This window comes from Schistocerca nitens, chromosome 7 (assembly GCF_023898315.1).
Source record: "Schistocerca nitens isolate TAMUIC-IGC-003100 chromosome 7, iqSchNite1.1, whole genome shotgun sequence".
Taxonomy (NCBI): domain Eukaryota; kingdom Metazoa; phylum Arthropoda; class Insecta; order Orthoptera; family Acrididae; genus Schistocerca; species Schistocerca nitens.
The window spans coordinates 626,116,723-626,136,275 of record NC_064620.1 but is presented as its reverse complement, the minus strand read 5'-3'; the positions used below and the strand labels follow the sequence as shown (position 1 = coordinate 626,136,275).

Below are 19,553 nucleotides of genomic sequence, written 5' to 3'. Positions count from 1 at the left end.
GTGGGAACATGATATCCATCCGCAATGGGACATCCTGCATGGGTGGCTTATGTATCTTTGGCTAACTCTTTGAAGAGTTTTTATGATATTACTACATACACTCCTGGAAATGGAAAAAAGAACACATTGACACCGGTGTGTCAGACCCACCATACTTGCTCCGGACACTGCGAGAGGGCTGTACAAGCAATGATCACACGCACGGCACAGCGGACACACCAGGAACCGCGGTGTTGGCCGTCGAATGGCGCTAGCTGCGCAGCATTTGTGCACCGCCGCCGTCAGTGTCAGCCAGTTTGCCGTAGCATACGGAGCTCCATCGCAGTCTTTAACACTGGTAGCATGCCGCGACAGCGTGGACGTGCACCGTATGTGCAGTTGACGGACTTTGAGCGAGGGCGTATAGTGGGCATGCGGGAGGCCGGGTGGACGTACCGCCGAATTGCTCAACACGTGGGGCGTGAGGTCTCCACAGTACATCGATGTTGTCGCCAGTGGTCGGCGGAAGGTGCACGTGCCCGTCGACCTGGGACCGGACCGCAGCGACGCACGGATGCACGCCAAGACCGTAGGATCCTACGCAGTGCCGTAGGGGACCGCACCGCCACTTCCCAGCAAATTAGGGACACTGTTGCTCCTGGGGTATCGGCGAGGACCATTCGCAACCATCTCCATGAAGCTGGGCTACGGTCCCGCACACCGTTAGGCCGTCTTCCGCTCATGCCCCAGCATCGTGCAGCCCGCCTCCAGTGGTGTCGCGACAGGCGTGAATGGAGGGACGAATGGAGACGTGTCGTCTTCAGCGATGAGAGTCGCTTCTGCCTTGGTGCCAATGATGGTCGTATGCGTGTTTGGCGCCGTGCAGGTGAGCGCCACAATCAGGACTGCATACGACCGAGGCACACAGGGCCAACACCTGGCATCATGGTGTGGGGAGCGATCTCCTACACTGGCCGTACACCACTGGTGATCGTCGAGGGGACACTGAATAGTGCACGGTACATCCAAACCGTCATCGAACCCATCGTTCTACCATTCCTAGACCGGCAAGGGAACTTGCTGTTCCAACAGGACAATGCACGTCCGCATGTATCCCGTGCCACCCAACGTGCTCTAGAAGGTGTAAGTCAACTACCCTGGCCAGCAAGATCTCCGGATCTGTCCCCCATTGAGCATGTTTGGGACTGGATGAAGCGTCGTCTCACGCGGTCTGCACGTCCAGCACGAACGCTGGTCCAACTGAGGCGCCGGGTGGAAATGGCATGGCAAGCCGTTCCACAGGACTACATCCAGCATCTCTACGATCGTCTCCATGGGAGAACAGCAGCCTGCATTGCTGCGAAAGGTGGATATACACTGTACTAGTGTCGACATTGTGCATGCTCTGTTGCCTGTGTCTATGTGCCTGTGGTTCTGTCAGTGTGATCATGTGATGTATCTGACCCCAGGAATGTGTCAATAAAGTTTCCCCTTCCTGGGACAATGAATTCACGGTGTTCTTATTTCAATTTCCAGGAGTGTATTTCTACATGTTTTATATATTGAACCACAGATCTTTTCTCCTTGATATTTTCCACTCATTCAATTGAAAAATCTGGGTCTGATACTCCATTTAGGTAAAACAAGCGTTGTCTCATCATATAACTGGCTTACTATATGTATTTCTCTTAATCTGCACAAAAGGTTTACAGTGTTCTTAATTTTATGAAACAAGTAAAATCACATATAAACTTGTTAACTGACACAAAGACAGAACAGCAAACCAGTGTCTATTCCCTGAACATGCAACACAGTGGGCATGTAGTGCGCTGATGACGAAGTTGAGGAAGGTAGCAAGGGGCTGGATGTGAGTGAAATCTCGGGGAATGTGCGGAGGGAGGCCACAGTATGATCCTGTTGCAGTACTGTAGAGGCAAGGTTCATATGCCAGTGGAAGACTGAGCACAAAAGAAGATGAACTGAACAATAGAATTTAAGTAAAATGAGATGAAAGACCCCCATGAACAATGGATCTTGCCGTTGGTGGGAAGGCTTGCATGCCTCAGTGACAGAGGGGTATCTGTTGAGAGGTCAGACAAATGTGTGGTTCCGGAAGAGGGGCAGCAGCCTTTTCAGTAGTTGCAGGGGCAATGGTCTGGATGATTGACTGATATGGCCTTGTAACACTAACCAAAACAGCCTTGCTGTGCTGGTAATGTGAACAGTTGAAAGCAAGGGGAAGCTGAAGCCATAATTTTTCCCAAGGGCATGCAGCTTTACTGTATGTTTAAATGATGGTGGCGTCCTCTTGGTACAATATTCTGTAGGTAAAATAGTGCCCCATTTGGATCACCAGGTGCGACTACTCAGGAGGATGTTGTTGTCAGGAGAAATAAGACTGACATTCTATGGATAGGAGCGAGGAATGTGAGATGTATTAATCCGGCAGGTTGGATAGAAAATTTAAAAAGGGAAATGGATAGGTTAAAGTTAGGCATAGCGAGAATTAGTGAAGTTCGGTGGCAGGAGTAACATTCTACGAATCGGAGTGAGGAATGTCAGGCCTATTAATACGGCAGGTTGGATAGAAAATTTAAAAAGGGAAATGGATAGGTTAGAGTTACGCATAGCGAGAATTAGTGAAGTTCGGTGGCAGGAATAACAAGACTTCTGGTCAGGTGAATTCAGGGTTATGAATACAAAATCAAATAGGGGTAATGCAGGAGTAGGTTCAGTAATGAATAAAAAAAAATAGAAGCTTGGGTAAGCTACTATGAACAGCACAGTGAACACATTGTTGTAGCCTGATAGACACGAAGCCCATGCCTACCACAGTAGTACAAGTTTATATGCCAACTAGATCAGATGATGAAGAGACTGAAGAAATGTATGATGTGATAAAAGAAATTATTCAGCTAGTAAAGGGAGATGAAAATTTAATAGTCGTGGGGGACTGGAATTCGATAGTAAGAAAAGGAAGAGAAGGAAAAATAGAAAGTGAATATGGAGTGGGGGTAAGGAATGAAAGAAGAAGCCACCTGGTAGAATTTTGCACAGAGCATAACTTAATCATAACCAACACTTGGTTTAAGAATCATGAAAGACAGTTGTACATGTGGAAGAGGCCTGGAGACACTGGAAGGTTTCAGATAGATTATATAATGGTAAGACAGATTTTCGAACCAGGTTTTAAATTGTAAGACATTTCCAGGAGCAGATATGGACTCTACCCATAAGCTATTGGTTACAAACTGCAGATTAAAACTGAAGAAACTGCAAAAAGGTGGGATTTTAAGGAGATGGGTATTGGATAAACTGAAGGAACCAGAGGTTGTAGAGAGTTTCAGGGAGAGCATTGGGGAGTGATTGACAAGAACGAGGGAAGGAAATACAGTACAAAAATAACAGGTAGCTTTGAGAGATGAAATAGTGAAGGCAGCAAAGGATCAAGTAGACAGAAAGACGAGAGCTAGTAGACATCCTTGGGTAACAGAAGAGATATTGAATTTAATTGATGAAAGGAGAAAATATAATAATGCTGTAAATGAAACAGGCAAAAAGGAATACAAACATCTCAAAAATGAGATCAACAGAAAGTGCAAAATGGCTAAGCAGTGATGGCTGGAGGACAAATGTAAGGATGTAGAGGCAAATATCATCAGGGGAAGGATAGATGCTGCCTACAGCAAAATTAAAGAGAACTTTGGAGAAAAGAGAACTGCCTGTATGAATATCAAGAGCTCATGTGGAAAACCGGTTCTAAGCAAAGAAGAGAAAGCAGAAATGTGGAAGGAGTATATAGAGGCAATGTACTTGATGGTAATATTATAGAAGTGAAAGAGGACATACGTGAAGATGAAATGGGAGATATGATACTGCGTGAAGAGTTTGGCAGAGCACTGAAAGACCTAAGTCGAAACAAGGCCCCGGGAGTAGACAACATTCCATTAGAACTACTGACAGCCTTGGGAGAGCTAGTCCTGACAAAACTCTACCATCTGGTGAGCAAGATGTATGAGACAAGGGAAATTCCCTCAGACTTCAAGAAGAATATAATAATTCCGATCCCAAAGAAAGCAGGTGTTGACAGGTGTGAAAATTACCAAAATATCAGTTTGATAAGGCCCCGGGAGTAGACAACATTCCACTAGAACTACTGATGGCCTCGGGAGAGCCAGTCATGACAAAACTCTACCATCTAGTGAGCACGATGTATGAGACAGGCGAAATACCCTCAGACTTCAAGAAGAATATAATAATTCCAATCCCAAAGAAAGCAGGTGTTGACAGATGTGAAAATTACCGAACTATCAGTTTAATAAGTCACAGCTGCAAAATACTAACGCGAATTCTTTACAGACGAATGGAAAAACTGGTAGAAGCCGACCTCGGGGAAGATCAGTTTGGATTCCGTAGAGATGTTGGAACACGTGAGGCAATACTGACCTTACGACTTATCTTGGAAGAAAGATTAAGAAAAGGCAAACCTACGTTTCTAGCATTTGTAGACTTAGAGAAAGCTTTTGACAATGTTGACTGGAATACTCTCTTTCAAATTCTGAAGGTGGCAGGGGTAAAATACAGGGAGCGAAAGGCTATTTACAATTTGTACAGAAACCAAATGGCAGTTATAAGAGTCGAGGGGCATGAAAGGGAAGCAGTGGTTGGGAAAGGAGTGAGACAGGGTTGTAGCCTCTCCCCGATGTTATTCAATCTGTATATTGAGCAAGCAGTAAAGGAAACAAAAGAAAAATTCGGAGTAGGTATTAAAATCCATGGAGAAGAAGTAAAAACTTTGAGGTTCGCCGATGACATTGTAATTCTGTCAGAGACAGCAAAGGACTTGGAAGAGCAGTTGAACGGAATAGACAGTGTCTTGAAAGGAGGATATAAGATGAACATCAACAAAAGCAAAACGAGGATAATGGAATGTAGTCAAATTAAGTCGGGTGATGCTGAGGGAATTAGATTAGGAAATGAGACACTTAAAGTAGTAAAGGAGTTTTGCTATTTAGGGAGTAAAATAACCGATGATGGTCGAAGTAGAGAGGATATAAAATGTAGACTGGCAATGGCAAGGAAAGCGTTTCTCAAGAAGAGAAATTTGTTAACATCGAGTATAGATTTAGGTGTCAGGAAGTCGTTTCTGAAAGTATTTGTATGGAGTGTAGCCATGTATGGAAGTGAGACATGGACAATAACTAGTTTGGACAAGAAGAGAATAGAAGCTTTCGAAATGTGGTGCTACAGAAGAATGCTGAAGATAAGGTGGGTAGATCACGTAACTAATGAGGAGGTATTGAATAGGATTGGGGAGAAGAGAAGTTTGTGGCACAACTTGACTAGAAGAAGGGATCGGTTGGTAGGACATGTTTTGAGGCATCAAGGGATCACAAATTTAGCATTGGAGGGCAGCGTGGAGGGTAAAAATCGTAGAGGGAGACCAAGAGATCAATACACTAAGCAGATTCAGAAGGATGTAGGTTGCAGTAGGTACTGGGAGATGAAGAAGCTTGCACAGGATAGAGTAGCATGGAGAGCTGCATCAAACCAGTCTCAGGACTGAAGACCACAACAACAACAACAAGTCACGGCTGCAAAATACTAATGCAAATTCTTTACAGTTGAATGGAAAAACTGTTGGAAGCAGACCTCAGGGAAGATGAGTTTGGATTCCATAAAAATGTTGGAACACGCGAGGCTATACTGACCCTATGACTTAGCTTAGAAGATAGATTAAGGTAAGGCAAATCTACATTTCTAGCATTTGTAGTAAAGACAGCTTTTGAAAATGTTGATATTTCTAGCATTTGTAGACTTAAAGAAAGCTTTTGACAGCATTGACTAGAACATTCCCTTTCAAATTCTGAAGGTGGCGGGTCAAATACATGGAGCGAAAGGCTATTTACACTTTGTACAGAAACCAGATGGCAGTTATAAGAGTCAAGGGGCATGAAAGGGAAGCAGTGGTTGAGAAGGGGGTAGTCTATCCCAGATGTTATTCAATCTGGTATTGAGCAAGCAGTAAAGAAAGCAAAAGAAAAATTTGGAGTAGGAATTAAAATCCATGACGAAGAAGTAAAGGCTTTTTGAGGTTTGCCGATGATATTTTAATTCTGTCAGAGACAGCAAAGGATCTGGAAGAGCAGCTGAACAGAATGGACAGTGTCTTGAATGGAGGATATAAGATGAACATCAACTAAAGCAAAATGAGGATAATGGCATGTAGTCAAATTAAATCAAGTGATGCAGAGGGAATCAGATTAGGAAATGAGACACTTAAAGTAGTAAATGAGGTTTGCTATTTGGAGATCAAAATAACTGATGATGGTCGAAGCATAGGGGATACAAAATGTACACTGACTATGGCAAGGAAAGTGTATGTGAAGAAGAGAGATTTGTTAACATCAAGTATTGATTTAAGTGTCTGGAGGTACTGAACAGAATTGGTGAGAAGAGAAGTTTGTGGCACAACTTGACTAGAAGAAGGGATCGGTTGGTAGGACATGGTCTGAGGCATCAAAAGGTCACCAATTTAGTATTGGAGGGGTGCGTGGAGGATAAAAATCATAGAGGGAGACCAAGGGATGAATACACTAAGCAGATTCAGAAGGATGTAGGTTGCAGTAGGTACTTGGAGATGAAGAAGCTTGCACAGGATAGAGTAGCATGGAGAGCTGCATCAAACCAGTCTCAGGACTGAAGACCACAACTACAAACAAGATAAAAGGGACAAGCAAGTGAGAAGAGAATAGGGGAAAAAAATGGGTTACCATCGTGTATTGTGAAGGTAGAAACATAAGCAAAAAGGATCTTCTCAATCAGCACCAGCTTTCCTGCTCTCTAGAGGTGGACCCTCAACCATTTTCTGTAGCTGGATAAGTCGACTTGTTCTTCAATATCTAGGGCATATCAATAAAAAAGTTGTGATTTTGCTTCATGATAATATGAGGTTGCACAATACTAAAGCAATACAGGATGCTCTGTGTTCTTTTGAATGGCAGGTGTTGGATTGCCTGCCTTACAGTCCATAATTATCACCTCGTGATTACCACATATTGGTTCCTCAGAGGATGCCATACAGGTTGGCATTTCTCCTGTGGTTGAGTAGTGTGGAGGATTGGGTCCATCAGCCTTCATCTTTTGTGAAAAGTTCTACAAAACTTGTGTTGTGTTTGGACAGTTCCCTGAGCAATGGAGGTGATCATTTGCAGGCTCTCTTGAAGCCTCAATATTATAACATTATTCATCTCAATTGCTGTAACATTTGTTTCTGAGTGAAGCATCTGTATTGCCTCAAACATGACCCCTTCATCTTCTGAAATGTTTGGTCTGGCATTGGTCTTGTGCTTTCCAGTCTAAAACCCTATTAAATAGCACCAGGACAATCACTAAGTTTAAACTTCTTTTCTCTGGTTTTTCCTTTGCTTTTGTCTCACATTTACATGGGATCAGCACGGTTAATATTGGATTTGGCATTGTTAATTAATGCATGGCCAGGTGCCCTTCCTGTTAACACCCCATTACCCCCACCCCTGGGAGGAATACATGTAGGAGTGTGTAAACATTTTCCAAATCTTTGAAAATCGTGTAACTGAAGCTCAGTACTTGGATATCAGCTTGGCCTTCACCTAGTCAGATGTGGATAACCACCTAAAAACCACATGCAGGCTGGCCAGCACACCGGTCCTCTGCCAGGCAGATTCGACCTAGGGCCGGTGCAGCTGCCCAAATCCTGGAAGTGGTACGCTAACAAGCAAAGCTACCGGGCAGGTACGGCCAAAAAGTTTAATGTCCCAGTTTAACAAAAGAGATGGAAAGTGAGATGTTGGCACACAGTCTGGAGGTGCCAGACAAATTCCGGTGACTGACACAGCTTTCATTAGTAAAGCTCAAATGGCAGCCTCCACATCACACATCGCCACCCTACTGTTTGTTACAGGCCACAGCAGCCCAATACAATGACTTTTGGTGATACCAGAGAGAAGTCCACTACACTCACCCACTGTCGAGTACATCGGACAGGTCGGGGTCGTCGACGTCGAGCCCACGGAACCAGTGGGGATAGAGCTGGCGCACAGTGAGGTAGCGCTCGAGCATGTCCTGCGCGAGCGGCACACTGAACTTCTTGGTGCGCAAGAAGCGCAACAGGAAGGGAGCATCAGTACGGCAGTTGCGGATGGCCGGGTGAGTGCGAAGCCAGGAGCGCATCTGCCGCAGGCCGTGGGTGCGCACTGACCCGTCCTCGCGGAGCTCGCGTGCCGCTTCCTCCTGCAGCGCTGCTGGCAGAAGCACCTCGTCTTCCTCCTCAGCTTTCACACCACAGTCTCCGTGGCCCATCTGCAACAAAGTTTCACGTCTGTGAACTCAGACATACTTTTATATATTGTGTTCCGTTCATTCATTCATTCACATATTCATTCATGTTATGTACGACCAATCCAGAAGGAGACACTGCAGTGAGTGGAGTGAGTCAAACTACATATTAACACATGACAAAAACATCATAGAAACTGAAAGTGTATACTGTATTAACAATAAGCTGTCGCTAAACTGATGAATACTATTCATGTTTATGGCAATTAAATTTAATCATGTAAATCGGTAAGGACAGCCACCATAGCCGAATATTTAGTGTCATAGCTGTCAGTGTGGAAGTATATGGATTTGACTCCTGATACCTACTGAGATTTTTTTCTGGAGGTAGCATGATCTGGAACGAAGTCCACTTATCCAGTGAAAGGCCAAATCAGGAGATGCTCAAATAACGAAGCAGTGACATCATCAGGATTCGTGCACTGGCACTAAGGGCTGGAAAGAATTGGCAACACGCTGTTCACATGTCCCGCGATCATAGACCACTCCTGATACTGCCTTGTTAGTACCAGTTGGCCAGTTGGAACAGGCCTAAGCCCTAATCTGTGACTGGTGCATCAATTTACTAAAACAGTAAGGAAGTTGCCACTTTAAAAAGGTTAATGCCTCTTCAGTGTTATGATACAACTGGTGTTTATTTGCTATTAGTACCTGAATATTTACTTGACAACAACAGTATTTTTCTAAACAAACGTTTTTTACAGCTATTAACACTGAGTCCTATTTATAGTACATTATTTGTCATAGAACAGGCTTTGTAGTCAGGGCAGCCACAGCCTGGACATATCAATTTGAAGAGAAGCTTGCTTCAGCTTTAAGTAATTTATTTATGCGAATGAAGAGTACAGAATTTTCAGCTGCACTACCAGTGCAATAAAATGAAGTAATGCTCCAATTCAGATAAGAGGATGTGATAACTCTGCATTCATATTCATCAATTTTTTTTGACATCCACTGCTTAGCAAATAAAGTGCCGACTATGAACACTGGGTCATCCCATTCTCTTTTCTTGACTGGAACATGACTTGATTTTATTGCACCTAGTGGTGCAGCTGAAATGCTGAAAAACCAGTTATGCCTATAAATGAAGGTCTTACAGCTGAAGTGGTCTTACCTTCAAAACAAAATTTGTCATACAGCTTTAAAGTCACCTGGTGTGGAGTAAGTACAACCATAAATCCAGGGTTTTAACCACCTGGCACGCTGGTACTGCAGAAGTCCAGAGTAATTTAAGATTTAGTGCAATAGGGGAGAGGCTGACTCCTGCATGTGTTTTAATACATTATTTTATGACATTTTAACTGAGCACCACAACTCTGTAGCTGTATTTATGGTTGAGCCATCTAAAGAGGGAGACTCCATTGGTTGCTCTGCTGTTTTCCTTGATCATGTCATCAGGAATCCAACTGTCTCAAGACTTTACTGCCTCTAATACTGAATTATATGCAGTCTTGCAGGCACTGGAGCAGATGAGATGTGTTTCGAGTACTAAATTCTTTGTCGGTTATGTCTCCCTCAGTGCCCTTCACTTTCTATAATGCTTCTGCCCTTGTTTTCAGTACAAAATTCCCTATCTGTTATGACTTCCTGAGTGCCCTTCACTCTCAAGAATGCTTGTACTCAGCAGATAAAGTGGTACAGAATTTTCAGGATGCCCTCTTCCATCTACAGAGGAGGGGAAAGGAGATGTCTTTCTGCTAGGTTCCAGGACACAAGGGTATTAATGGTATTGAAAGGGTAGGTTCATAAGCCAAGGAGGCACATTACGATTCTCATGTAATTCAGTATGCCTCCCCCTGCACACTATCGCCTCACTGTCGAGGTGCAGGATCACACGTCGATGAGAATAAAGTGGCCGGAAGGAATTTTACACAGTGAGACTGTAGTGTATCTCCTCCTAGTCACGTGGGTGGAATGAGGTCCTCCTTACTCCACATAGGCCACAGCCCTATGATGCACGGCTTCTTGCTCCAGTGAGAGGACCCTCCAATGTGTGGTGGTTTTCGTGTAGAGATCGGGTTGGCCCCATTTTACTAGACTGTGTTTTAGTTTCAGACCTAACGGCGACAGCTCATTTGATGATAGATTTGTGCTCTATTTTAATTGACAATCAAATGAATGTGGTGTGACTTTTAAGTTTTTGTGAATTGTCTAACTTGCTTCCTAAAATTTTAGGATGATGTTTTCAATGTGAACCCAGGGTGGCCAGACCATCTGTGTTTTTTGTAATAGATCAGCCAGCCACATATTGCTGTAAATCTATTTCAGTGTTCCTTTTGTCTTACTTAGAGTTACTTAACAGTTTTAAAACACCTGAACAATTTTAATGCAATCTTTCACAATGTGATCAAGCTGGTGAGAGTGGGTGAGAATGGGGGAGGGTGAGTTTGATTTTATCTCAGATTTTGTTTGTGCCTATTTTCTTGCATTTTCTCTGTTTTTAACAACATTTACCTCCATTAATTTCATATGTGTGCCAATAACCACACTGTTCAGCATTCCTAACACGAACTCACCCCCCCCCCCCCGGCCACCTCAGACACACACACACGCACACATGCACACACGCACGCATGTGCACACACACACAACTAACAGAATCTTTCAGTCTGTAAATTCAGATAATTTGTAAAAAAGACTAGCTAATGAGGTATGCTTTTAATTTTATTCCTTAACTGATAAGGACTTCAAATTCTTGGGACTTTGTTCAATCCCTTGCCTCCAGAGTACGTAACTCCATGTATCACAGTTCAGTTGAAACTAATTTTTATTATCAGCAACAAAAACCATTAAGCACTAAATGTATTGAAAAGTGAGGATTAGAGTTCTGAGATTTTCCAAAAAGCTTCTGCAACATGTACAGTTATCTTTGCACAACATTCTTACTGCTCACTTCTGCTCAACAAACTGTTTATTTTAAGTGCATTGCTCTAGAAGATAATTCCATGAGCAAAACAGGAATTAAAACATGCCAAATCTGCCAACACACTTGTCTTTAGGTAAGAACATCGATAAGGGCATAACTCGCTGAACTCAGCCTAGCGATTAGTTTATCTGTGTCTCAACTCCATTTTGACTTGTTATCCAGATGGACCCCAAGGAATTTTACACACAGTGCTTCATTCAGCATATGACCATTACTGTCCACTTGTGGTGCTAAAAGATCATTATTGATTGTTTGTAAATACATGAGATGAGCCTTTCTGGGGTTAAGGCTTAAAACTGTTAGTTGTGAACCCCTAGCAGCCCTGTTCAGCTGTCACATGATCTGTGTCTGCTAGGGCTGAGTTTCAACCCTTTGTTAGTGCAGTTCTGTCGCCAGCAAACATTGTAGTTTTTGAATTGTCCTTTAGAGTCAATCAAGGTCAGAAATGAGAGTGAGCCTCATACCAATCGCAGTGGCACACAGTATGTTATGTTCTCCCACTCTGAGGCTATTTTCACATGCACATACAGTCTATTAATGAGAGCCTCTTCTTCCTGTTATGGAGGCAATATTCCATCAGTGCACAAGGAATGCTGTTAATGTTTCCATCTGTGGAAGAGCAGCGCTATTAATGCTATAATGCTTTAGTTTACTAAGTAGAATTTTTTGACCCACAGATTCGAGCACTTTAGCAAGGTCACAGAATATACTACCAGGACACTAATTCTGAGATCTTTCATTCCATTGTGTTTTGAGAATCATTTGTGAAAGCCAAAATGAGAGGCAGTTAACAACTTCATCGCAGTTAAATGAGTCAGTATTTTATCGTAGGTCACATTCTCAAACATTTTTGAACAGAATGGCAGGAATGATATGTCTGTAAGTAGAGGTGGTTTGTTTATCTCCACTTTTGGAGAGGTCAGGATATTTAAGTCTGTCATAAAATACAGCCTAATCCGCTGATTAATTACAAAGAGAGCTTGAAGGTAATCCTATCAAGGCAGCACGAGATTTTAAATATTCTGCTAGACACACCATCATAGCGGCAGAATTACTACTCTTTAGTGCCCTGATGACTTCCATAAATCCCACCTGGGAGGGGAACCTTCAGCTGTGTGAAACAAATCAGGTTACACACTGACAGGTAGAACCAGTACCCACAAGCCTAACAAATAATGACATGTGTTTATCCTAAATTGGTCTCAGGTAGGTCATACAGACAATTTGCAATGTGCAATTGTGGGTGGGGGGGATGGCACACCAAACCAGCACGCCGGAAAACAGTCGAGTGGCAACAGTGGCAGAGGTGAGGCTATCATTTGAGGCATGCAAGACTCCACTGAAGTAGAGCTTGATGTACAATAACGCTCATGTGGTACAATGGCAGTGCCACAAATGTTTAGAAATGGAGCCAACCGATGTCTTGCACAACTGCTCCTATTTGTGGTACGTTTGAAGGCAACAGAACTGCTAAGGATCTACACCTACATCTACACTCTGCAAACCATGATGAGGTGCATGGCAGAGGGTATGTCCCATTGTACCTGTTGTTAGGGTTTCTTCAAGTTCCATTCACATATGGATGGTGGGAAGAATGACTGTTTGAATGCCTCAGTGCATGCAGTAAATTATCCTAATCTTATCCTCATGGTACCTGTGTGAGCAATATGTACGGGGTTGTAGTATGTCCCTAGAGAAATCATTTAAAGCTGTATCTTGAAACTTTGTTAAAAGACTTTCTCAGGACATCTGTCTTCAAGAGTCTCCCACTTTATATTCCTTCAGTATCTCTATGACACTCTCCCACGGATTAAACAAACCTGTGACCATTCATGCTACCTTCTCTGTTATGTTCTGTATCATCTGCTAGTCCTATCTGGCAAGGGTCCCACACACTTGAGCAGTGTACTAGGATCAGTCACAGAAGTGATTTGGGAGCAAACTCTTTTGTAGGCTAATTGCACTTCCCCAGCATTCTAGCGACAAACCGAAGCCTACCACCTACTTTACTCGCGACTGAACCTATGTGATCATTCCAATTTATATCCCTACAAAGTCTTACACCCAGGTATTTGTATCAGTTGACCAACTCCAAAAGTGACTCATTGATTTTTTTTTTTACAGTCATACGATAGTATGATCTTTCTTTTTGTGAGATGCAAACTTTTAGATTTCTGAACATTTAGAGCAATCTCTTCATCATGTTGAAATCTTATCAAGATTTGACTGAATATTTATGTAGCTTTTCTCAGATAGTACTTCATTGTAGATAACTGAATATCTGCAAAAAGCCTGATTTTATTATTAATATTGTCTGAAAGGTCATTAATATACAACATGAACAGCAAGGGTCTCAAAACACTTCCCTGGGACACACCCGAAGTTGTTTCTACATCTGACGCCGACTCTCGATCTAAAATAACATAGTACAGCCTCGCTACCAAAAAAAATCCTCAATGCAGTCACAAATTTCACTTGATACCACATATGATCGTACTTTTGACAATAAGAGTAGGTGTGGTAGACCTACTGAGTCAAATGCTTTTCAGAATTCAAGAAACACTGCATCCATCTGTTTGCCTCGGTCCAAAGCTTTCAGTATGTCATGTGAGAAAAGTTCTAGATCAAGATACCTCATTATGTTTGAGCACAGAATATGTTCTAAGATTCTACAACAAATCGATGTCAAGGATATTGGACAGTAGTTTTGTGGATCACTTTCACCACTCTCCTTGTAGATGGGTGTGACCTGTGTCTTCTTCCAATAACGGGGCACGGCTTTTTGTTCGAGGGATCTACAATATATTATATGAGAAGAGGGGCTAACTCAGCCACAAATTCAGTATTGAATCTGATAGTGATTCCACTGTGGTGTGAAGCTTTGTTCAATTTTATCGATTTCAGCTGTTTCTTAACGCCACTAACACTAATACTTATTTAATTCATCTTTTCAGTGGTACCAGGATTAAATTGGGGCAATTCCCCTGGGTTTTCCTTTGTAAAGGAACATTTGAAAAACGGAGTTAAGTATTTCAGCTTTTGGTTTGGTACCCTCAATTTCACTTCCTATCTCATTCACCAAGGGCTAGACACTAATTTTGGTGTCAGTAACAGCCTTTACATATATCCAGAATTTCTTTGGATTTTGTGATACTGATACTCTTGGATTTTCTACAGCTATCGTTATCTGGATTGGATGGAGAGTCACCTACACTAAAAACCATTGTGTGCACCCCACACACAGTCAGCTACCTCTGATGTGTAGTGCACATCTCACCTATTTAGGGCGACCCTATAGTTCTCAACACTATGGAGCAATTCCAGGAAGTCGCAGCCTAGCTTGTCACAGAACCTTCAAAGTCTCTGGTTCAGTCCTTTCACTCGACTCAGAACCAAAGGGCCACGATCAGTTCCGGGGACAATGCTGCAAATTGTGAGCTTCACTGAAACTCCACGTACAAGGCCGATCTTATCGACCTCCTTTGCCAGTCACTGCAATGACCCCGGACTGATCTCGGAACCCAGCTGACAGACACCATTTGTTCCAACGTACGATACGATCTGCAGTTGGTTGCACGCTGTTCCCTCAATGGCTGCCAGAACAGCCACTTCAGCATGCCGAATGAGGCTCCCAGGCATACACACTGAGTGCCCCTGGATTCCTTTCCTGTCCCTTGCTGCCATTCTCTTCATTTGCCGCTCGTTTGAACTGCTGACGGTTAATAGGCCCTGCTTCCTCCTGACACCGGACAAAACGGGTTGCCCCAAAACAGGTGAAGTGAGTCCCACTGGGTCAGTTTCAGTTTCAGTGAAAGACAACACCTCAGACTTGTTGATTAGGGGGATCTATACAACACCCTGAGTCTTTCATGGTCCTTGTCCAACCTGTACAGGACGCATAGATCTACCATTGACAGACCACTCGTAGTCAAGTGGACGGGTAATGACAGATCCTGTTCTTTCTGCAGAGGAGACAGGGTCCACTGGAGTGGATAGTACGTGAGGTACCTTTGGTACAGGTATCACAGGTAGCCCACTCTAGGGAGCTCTTCCAACACAACGATTCACAGCAGCTGTCAACTGTTTGACAGTAGTCTGGGGCGATTTCCAGCTGCTTACGAACGTCAACCAACTCAACTCGTGTCTGAGAACCGCGCAGTGAGGCTGCATTTTGGCTGGTGCAATGTATAACAAGGCAGTGAACAAATAACTTTAAATCAAACCTGATCATTATCTTTGAATGTGGAGAGCTAAAAAGTTGCAAATTACCTGTAAAGATTGAAGCAGATACATAAAACGAGATTTTTATTAAGGCAACACAAAAACCTGTGGTAAAAATTACTAGTTTCCTAATATGTTTTGAAGTTAATTATAGTTATTAGTTAACTCCAAAACAGGATTAATTTACGATAAATTCAGTTAATATATAGGCATGCTCCTCTTAGGGGAAAACTACATGTAACACACAACATTAGATGGAAAATCTGCTACAGTAACTAAATCACAAACCCCGGTTTGCTACAAATTGCTCGTAGATTATACAAAGGACAACGGCAGCTTCCGTAAAAACGCAAAAACGCACGTTTACTCGTGCTGACATTCAATTAAATTCAGGAGTGATGTATACTTTGGCAGAACTGTAAACTTGCTACGAATTAAATTACATATCCAATATACTCGTACCACTAACTTACAAAAATATAGTTTTGTAAGCCCGAAAATTCTGAAACTAACCTATTTTTCAAGTAATTGTGCAATGAAATTAGACACACATTGTTTTGAACGAGGATAGAGGCGTACTGTTCTTAAAAATTTAAAAGAGCATAATTTACTTTAAGCCTACAATTGACCATAACGTGAGCAGTAAAATATACGAATATAGACCTTTAAATCGAACACAATGTTGTACAAGCGGTCTCACACAAGGGAAAACTTCTAAGTTGTCTTTTGTTTATAAATAAACGTGTGTATTACACGGATTTTCCACTTGGCTGATTCTGTGCACACTTCTACACTGGCGCGCCGAATCAGAACACTGCAACGTAAGTTTATCTCGAGCAAAATCGCTAAAATGCGCAACACCAACAAAGCACATAGTCCACCCGCTACAGCTAACAATGCTGGAACACAAGATGTGGTCGATCACAAGCAGGGCAGTGACAGCCTGTGTTGAGTACTGGATTGTGACAATGTTTCGTGTAATCATTATGAAAATCAGTGAATGCAGGAGCATTCGAAAGGGATTTTGTCAGTCAAGTGAAAGACACATTATTAAATGTACAAAGTAGAATTGTACATTCCATGACTGTTAGACGCGATGAATGCAAATGACTCAAATCAAAAGATTGAATACTGTGCATGGTTTGGCGACACAGTTTTCTAGGAAGAGGAATGTGTAGGGAAATTTGCGTGATTTCGAGAGGTGCAATTCAAACTTAAAAGAACTGAGAACTGTCACATTTGTGTCTGTTGGGCGCCTGGTAATCTTCACGCTCATGTGGACAAGGCAGTGAGCCTGCAGGGGGCTCAATCTGCGACACAGTCTCCCCTGGGTTGGTTTGACTGGTCCTTTCTTCTCTGAGAGTCCCATATTTCGTCAGCTGTATCTTGAAATGCTTCAGACGAGGATTTTGCCCTCCTGCAAACGCTGTGTAGGGATGAAATATTTTACATGGAACGAGATGAAGCCTTCTTCACTACCATTCAAATGACGCGCTACGCAGACTGTGAGTAGATTGATAAGATTACACATACATTGACAGCCATAGTTCAATCTGTTGTGAAATGCAATGGCATTTTTTAGTAACGACTGGTGTTCATTTTGAACATATAACGTAACTTCCGCTCTCTGCCAAAAATTGCAGCTTGTAACATACGTCAGGTACAAACATTCTTTTCAACGGGTTTCATTTTCTGTCGTGACATGATCTACAAGTTCAATTTGTCGTTTTCGTACGCAAAATATGACAAATCCTTATGGATTTACTTTTTTATTTTACAGGATTCACGTTCATAATTCGAAGTTATCGTAACAAGTACATAAATTTTTAAAAGATACAAGTATTATTTATATTTACTCAAATCTTTTCTTCGAATTGCATTATCTTCGTATTTTATGATCTTCGTATTGTATTATCTTCATATTGTATTATCTTTGTCTTGTCTGCGGGTTTTCTGCTGGTGGTAATGTAATTGTGGGTAGCAACTAACAGCCAGTTAAATGGAAACACAATTCCTACACAAGTGGTGTCGGAATATCTCCTGCGAAGATATGACTATACTTTTTTGCTTAACAGGACCGATTTGCAAAAAATTTTTTCCACACAAGCAACTTGTCAATTTGGTCGGCCTCCCTTCCCATTCCCTTTTATTTCCTATACTATCACGGGAGTTTTCCCTAGTAATTGCGATATGCGCAGTCTAAAAATGTTGCAGTTGTGTGCCGCCTTCAGCTTGGCGCCACGAGCGGCCGCTATTGTGATACGTCCCGTATAGAAATGCTACAGTATGTGGCTCCTCTGGCAACTCGGCGCCCGAAGCGGTGGCTTGTGTCACTCGTGCTTTAAACCGGTCCTGCCCCAGTCTAAAAAACTAGTCACACTACTAAGTGCACGAGCGAGGTAGTTGCACACATGCCGTACCTTTCATCGGGCATGTTCTCTCTTACACCAGTGGTACCTGGATTTTTGTTCACCGAACGAGGTGGCGCCGTGGTAAGCACAGTGGAATCGCATTCGCGAGGACGACGGTTCAAACCGTTGTCCGGCCGTGCAGATTTAGGTTCTCGTGATTTCCCTAAATTGGTCCAGGCAAATGCCTGGATTCTTGCTTTGAAAGAGCACGGCCGATTTCCTTCACTGTCGTTGACACAGTCCGAGCTTGTGGTCTGTCTCTAATGACCTCGATGTCGAGTGGACGTTAAACCAAATCTTCCTTTTTTCCTTCTGATTTTCGCTCCACCTAAATTCTATCGTTCCTGGAAACTGTGGAACGTCGCAGGCTTCGCGTCTCCTGCTGTAGCTAGCTACTGTTCTCCCGTCGAATACTGTGCGAACGCCGGCCGGTGTGGCCGTGCGGTTCTAGGCGCTTCAGTGTGGAACCGCGTGACCGCTACGGTGGCAGGTTCGAATCCTGCTTCGGGCATGGATGTGTGTGATGTCCTTAGGTTAGCTAGGATTAAATAGTTCTAAGTTCTAGGGGACTGATGACCACAGATGTTAAGCCCCATAATGCTCAGAGCCATTTGAACCATTTTTTTACTGTGCGAACTTATTTTCACCCCTCTCCTTTACCTACAGCAAACGTGACACCGCCCACCGAATCGTTTAATCCGTCGCTACTAGCCCTCCTACTGTGCTAGCACATTCCCCTCACACGATCAACATGCTGGCACAACGCAACTTTAGCCACGTCGCTCTATCTGAAGATAATATCCACCCTGCGGTCAGGGCAACCTTGTAGAGGGAACAGAATACACCCCTTCTTCCTCATGTCGGGACTGTCTGCAGCAGCTAGGTTTGTCTCCTAATCCGCACGATACCGACCACACATCCTTTTCGAACGACTGTCCCGGAAGTGTCATCAGCTGCTACTGCTCCCTTATTCCTTAAATCTTACTTCCGACTCACTCTTGTTCTCTGACCGTGTTAAATTCGTACACCAACATTACATCAGTGGACGACATCGGTTTTATTTTATATAACCATGAAAAAGGCTCTTACATGAATTCGAGAAACTCGTCACTATTTTAACTTACACGATTTATGTATGTCAATAACTTTCAACGGTTTTTTTGAATCACTACATATTTTTAAATCCTTGTTGGTGAAGAGCAGATGCGTTACCCTCGGCAGCTCACGCCCCCTTCTCTTCGCGTCGAGGATAAAAGACGACAGTGAACGGAAAAATGCAACGCGTCCGTCGCGCCCGTCTGAGAACATAGGCCCACCAGCGTGGAGCGCAAAGCTGCGAGCCCGCAGCGCCCCCCAGCACGGCGCCAGCCGCCAGCCGCCGCCGAATGCTCGCGTCGGGAACCGCGGACTGTCGATCGATAAGGGGGGCGGGCAAGATTTTGCAGGGGCGCTTTCCGCGGGGCGGGTCAGTGCACGCCGCTGCGGCCTCTGGCGACCACCCCGCCCGCAGCCTCGAGGCAGCGGCAGTGCGGTCGGCCAGACTCCGGCACGTGGGCAGCACTGCCGGGCCGCGGCGGGCCACCAGCCGGGGAGCGGGGCGGCTGTCGCAGCCGCTCGGCCACGGGGCCGCCCGGGTACGG

General features: G+C 43.6%; 1 protein-coding gene across 2 annotated transcripts in view; it reads right to left on the bottom strand.

Annotated features, from left to right (window-relative positions):
- The window catches only part of LOC126195429 (clavesin-2), an 86,267-nt gene that overhangs the window by 28,665 nt on the left and 38,049 nt on the right, over window positions 1-19,553 (bottom strand). For both annotated transcript variants that reach the window (XM_049934040.1, XM_049934041.1), the window contains exon 2: window positions 7,982-8,319. In XM_049934040.1, the coding sequence (XP_049789997.1) occupies window positions 7,982-8,319 (338 nt within the window). The remainder of the gene's footprint in view (window positions 1-7,981; window positions 8,320-19,553) is intronic.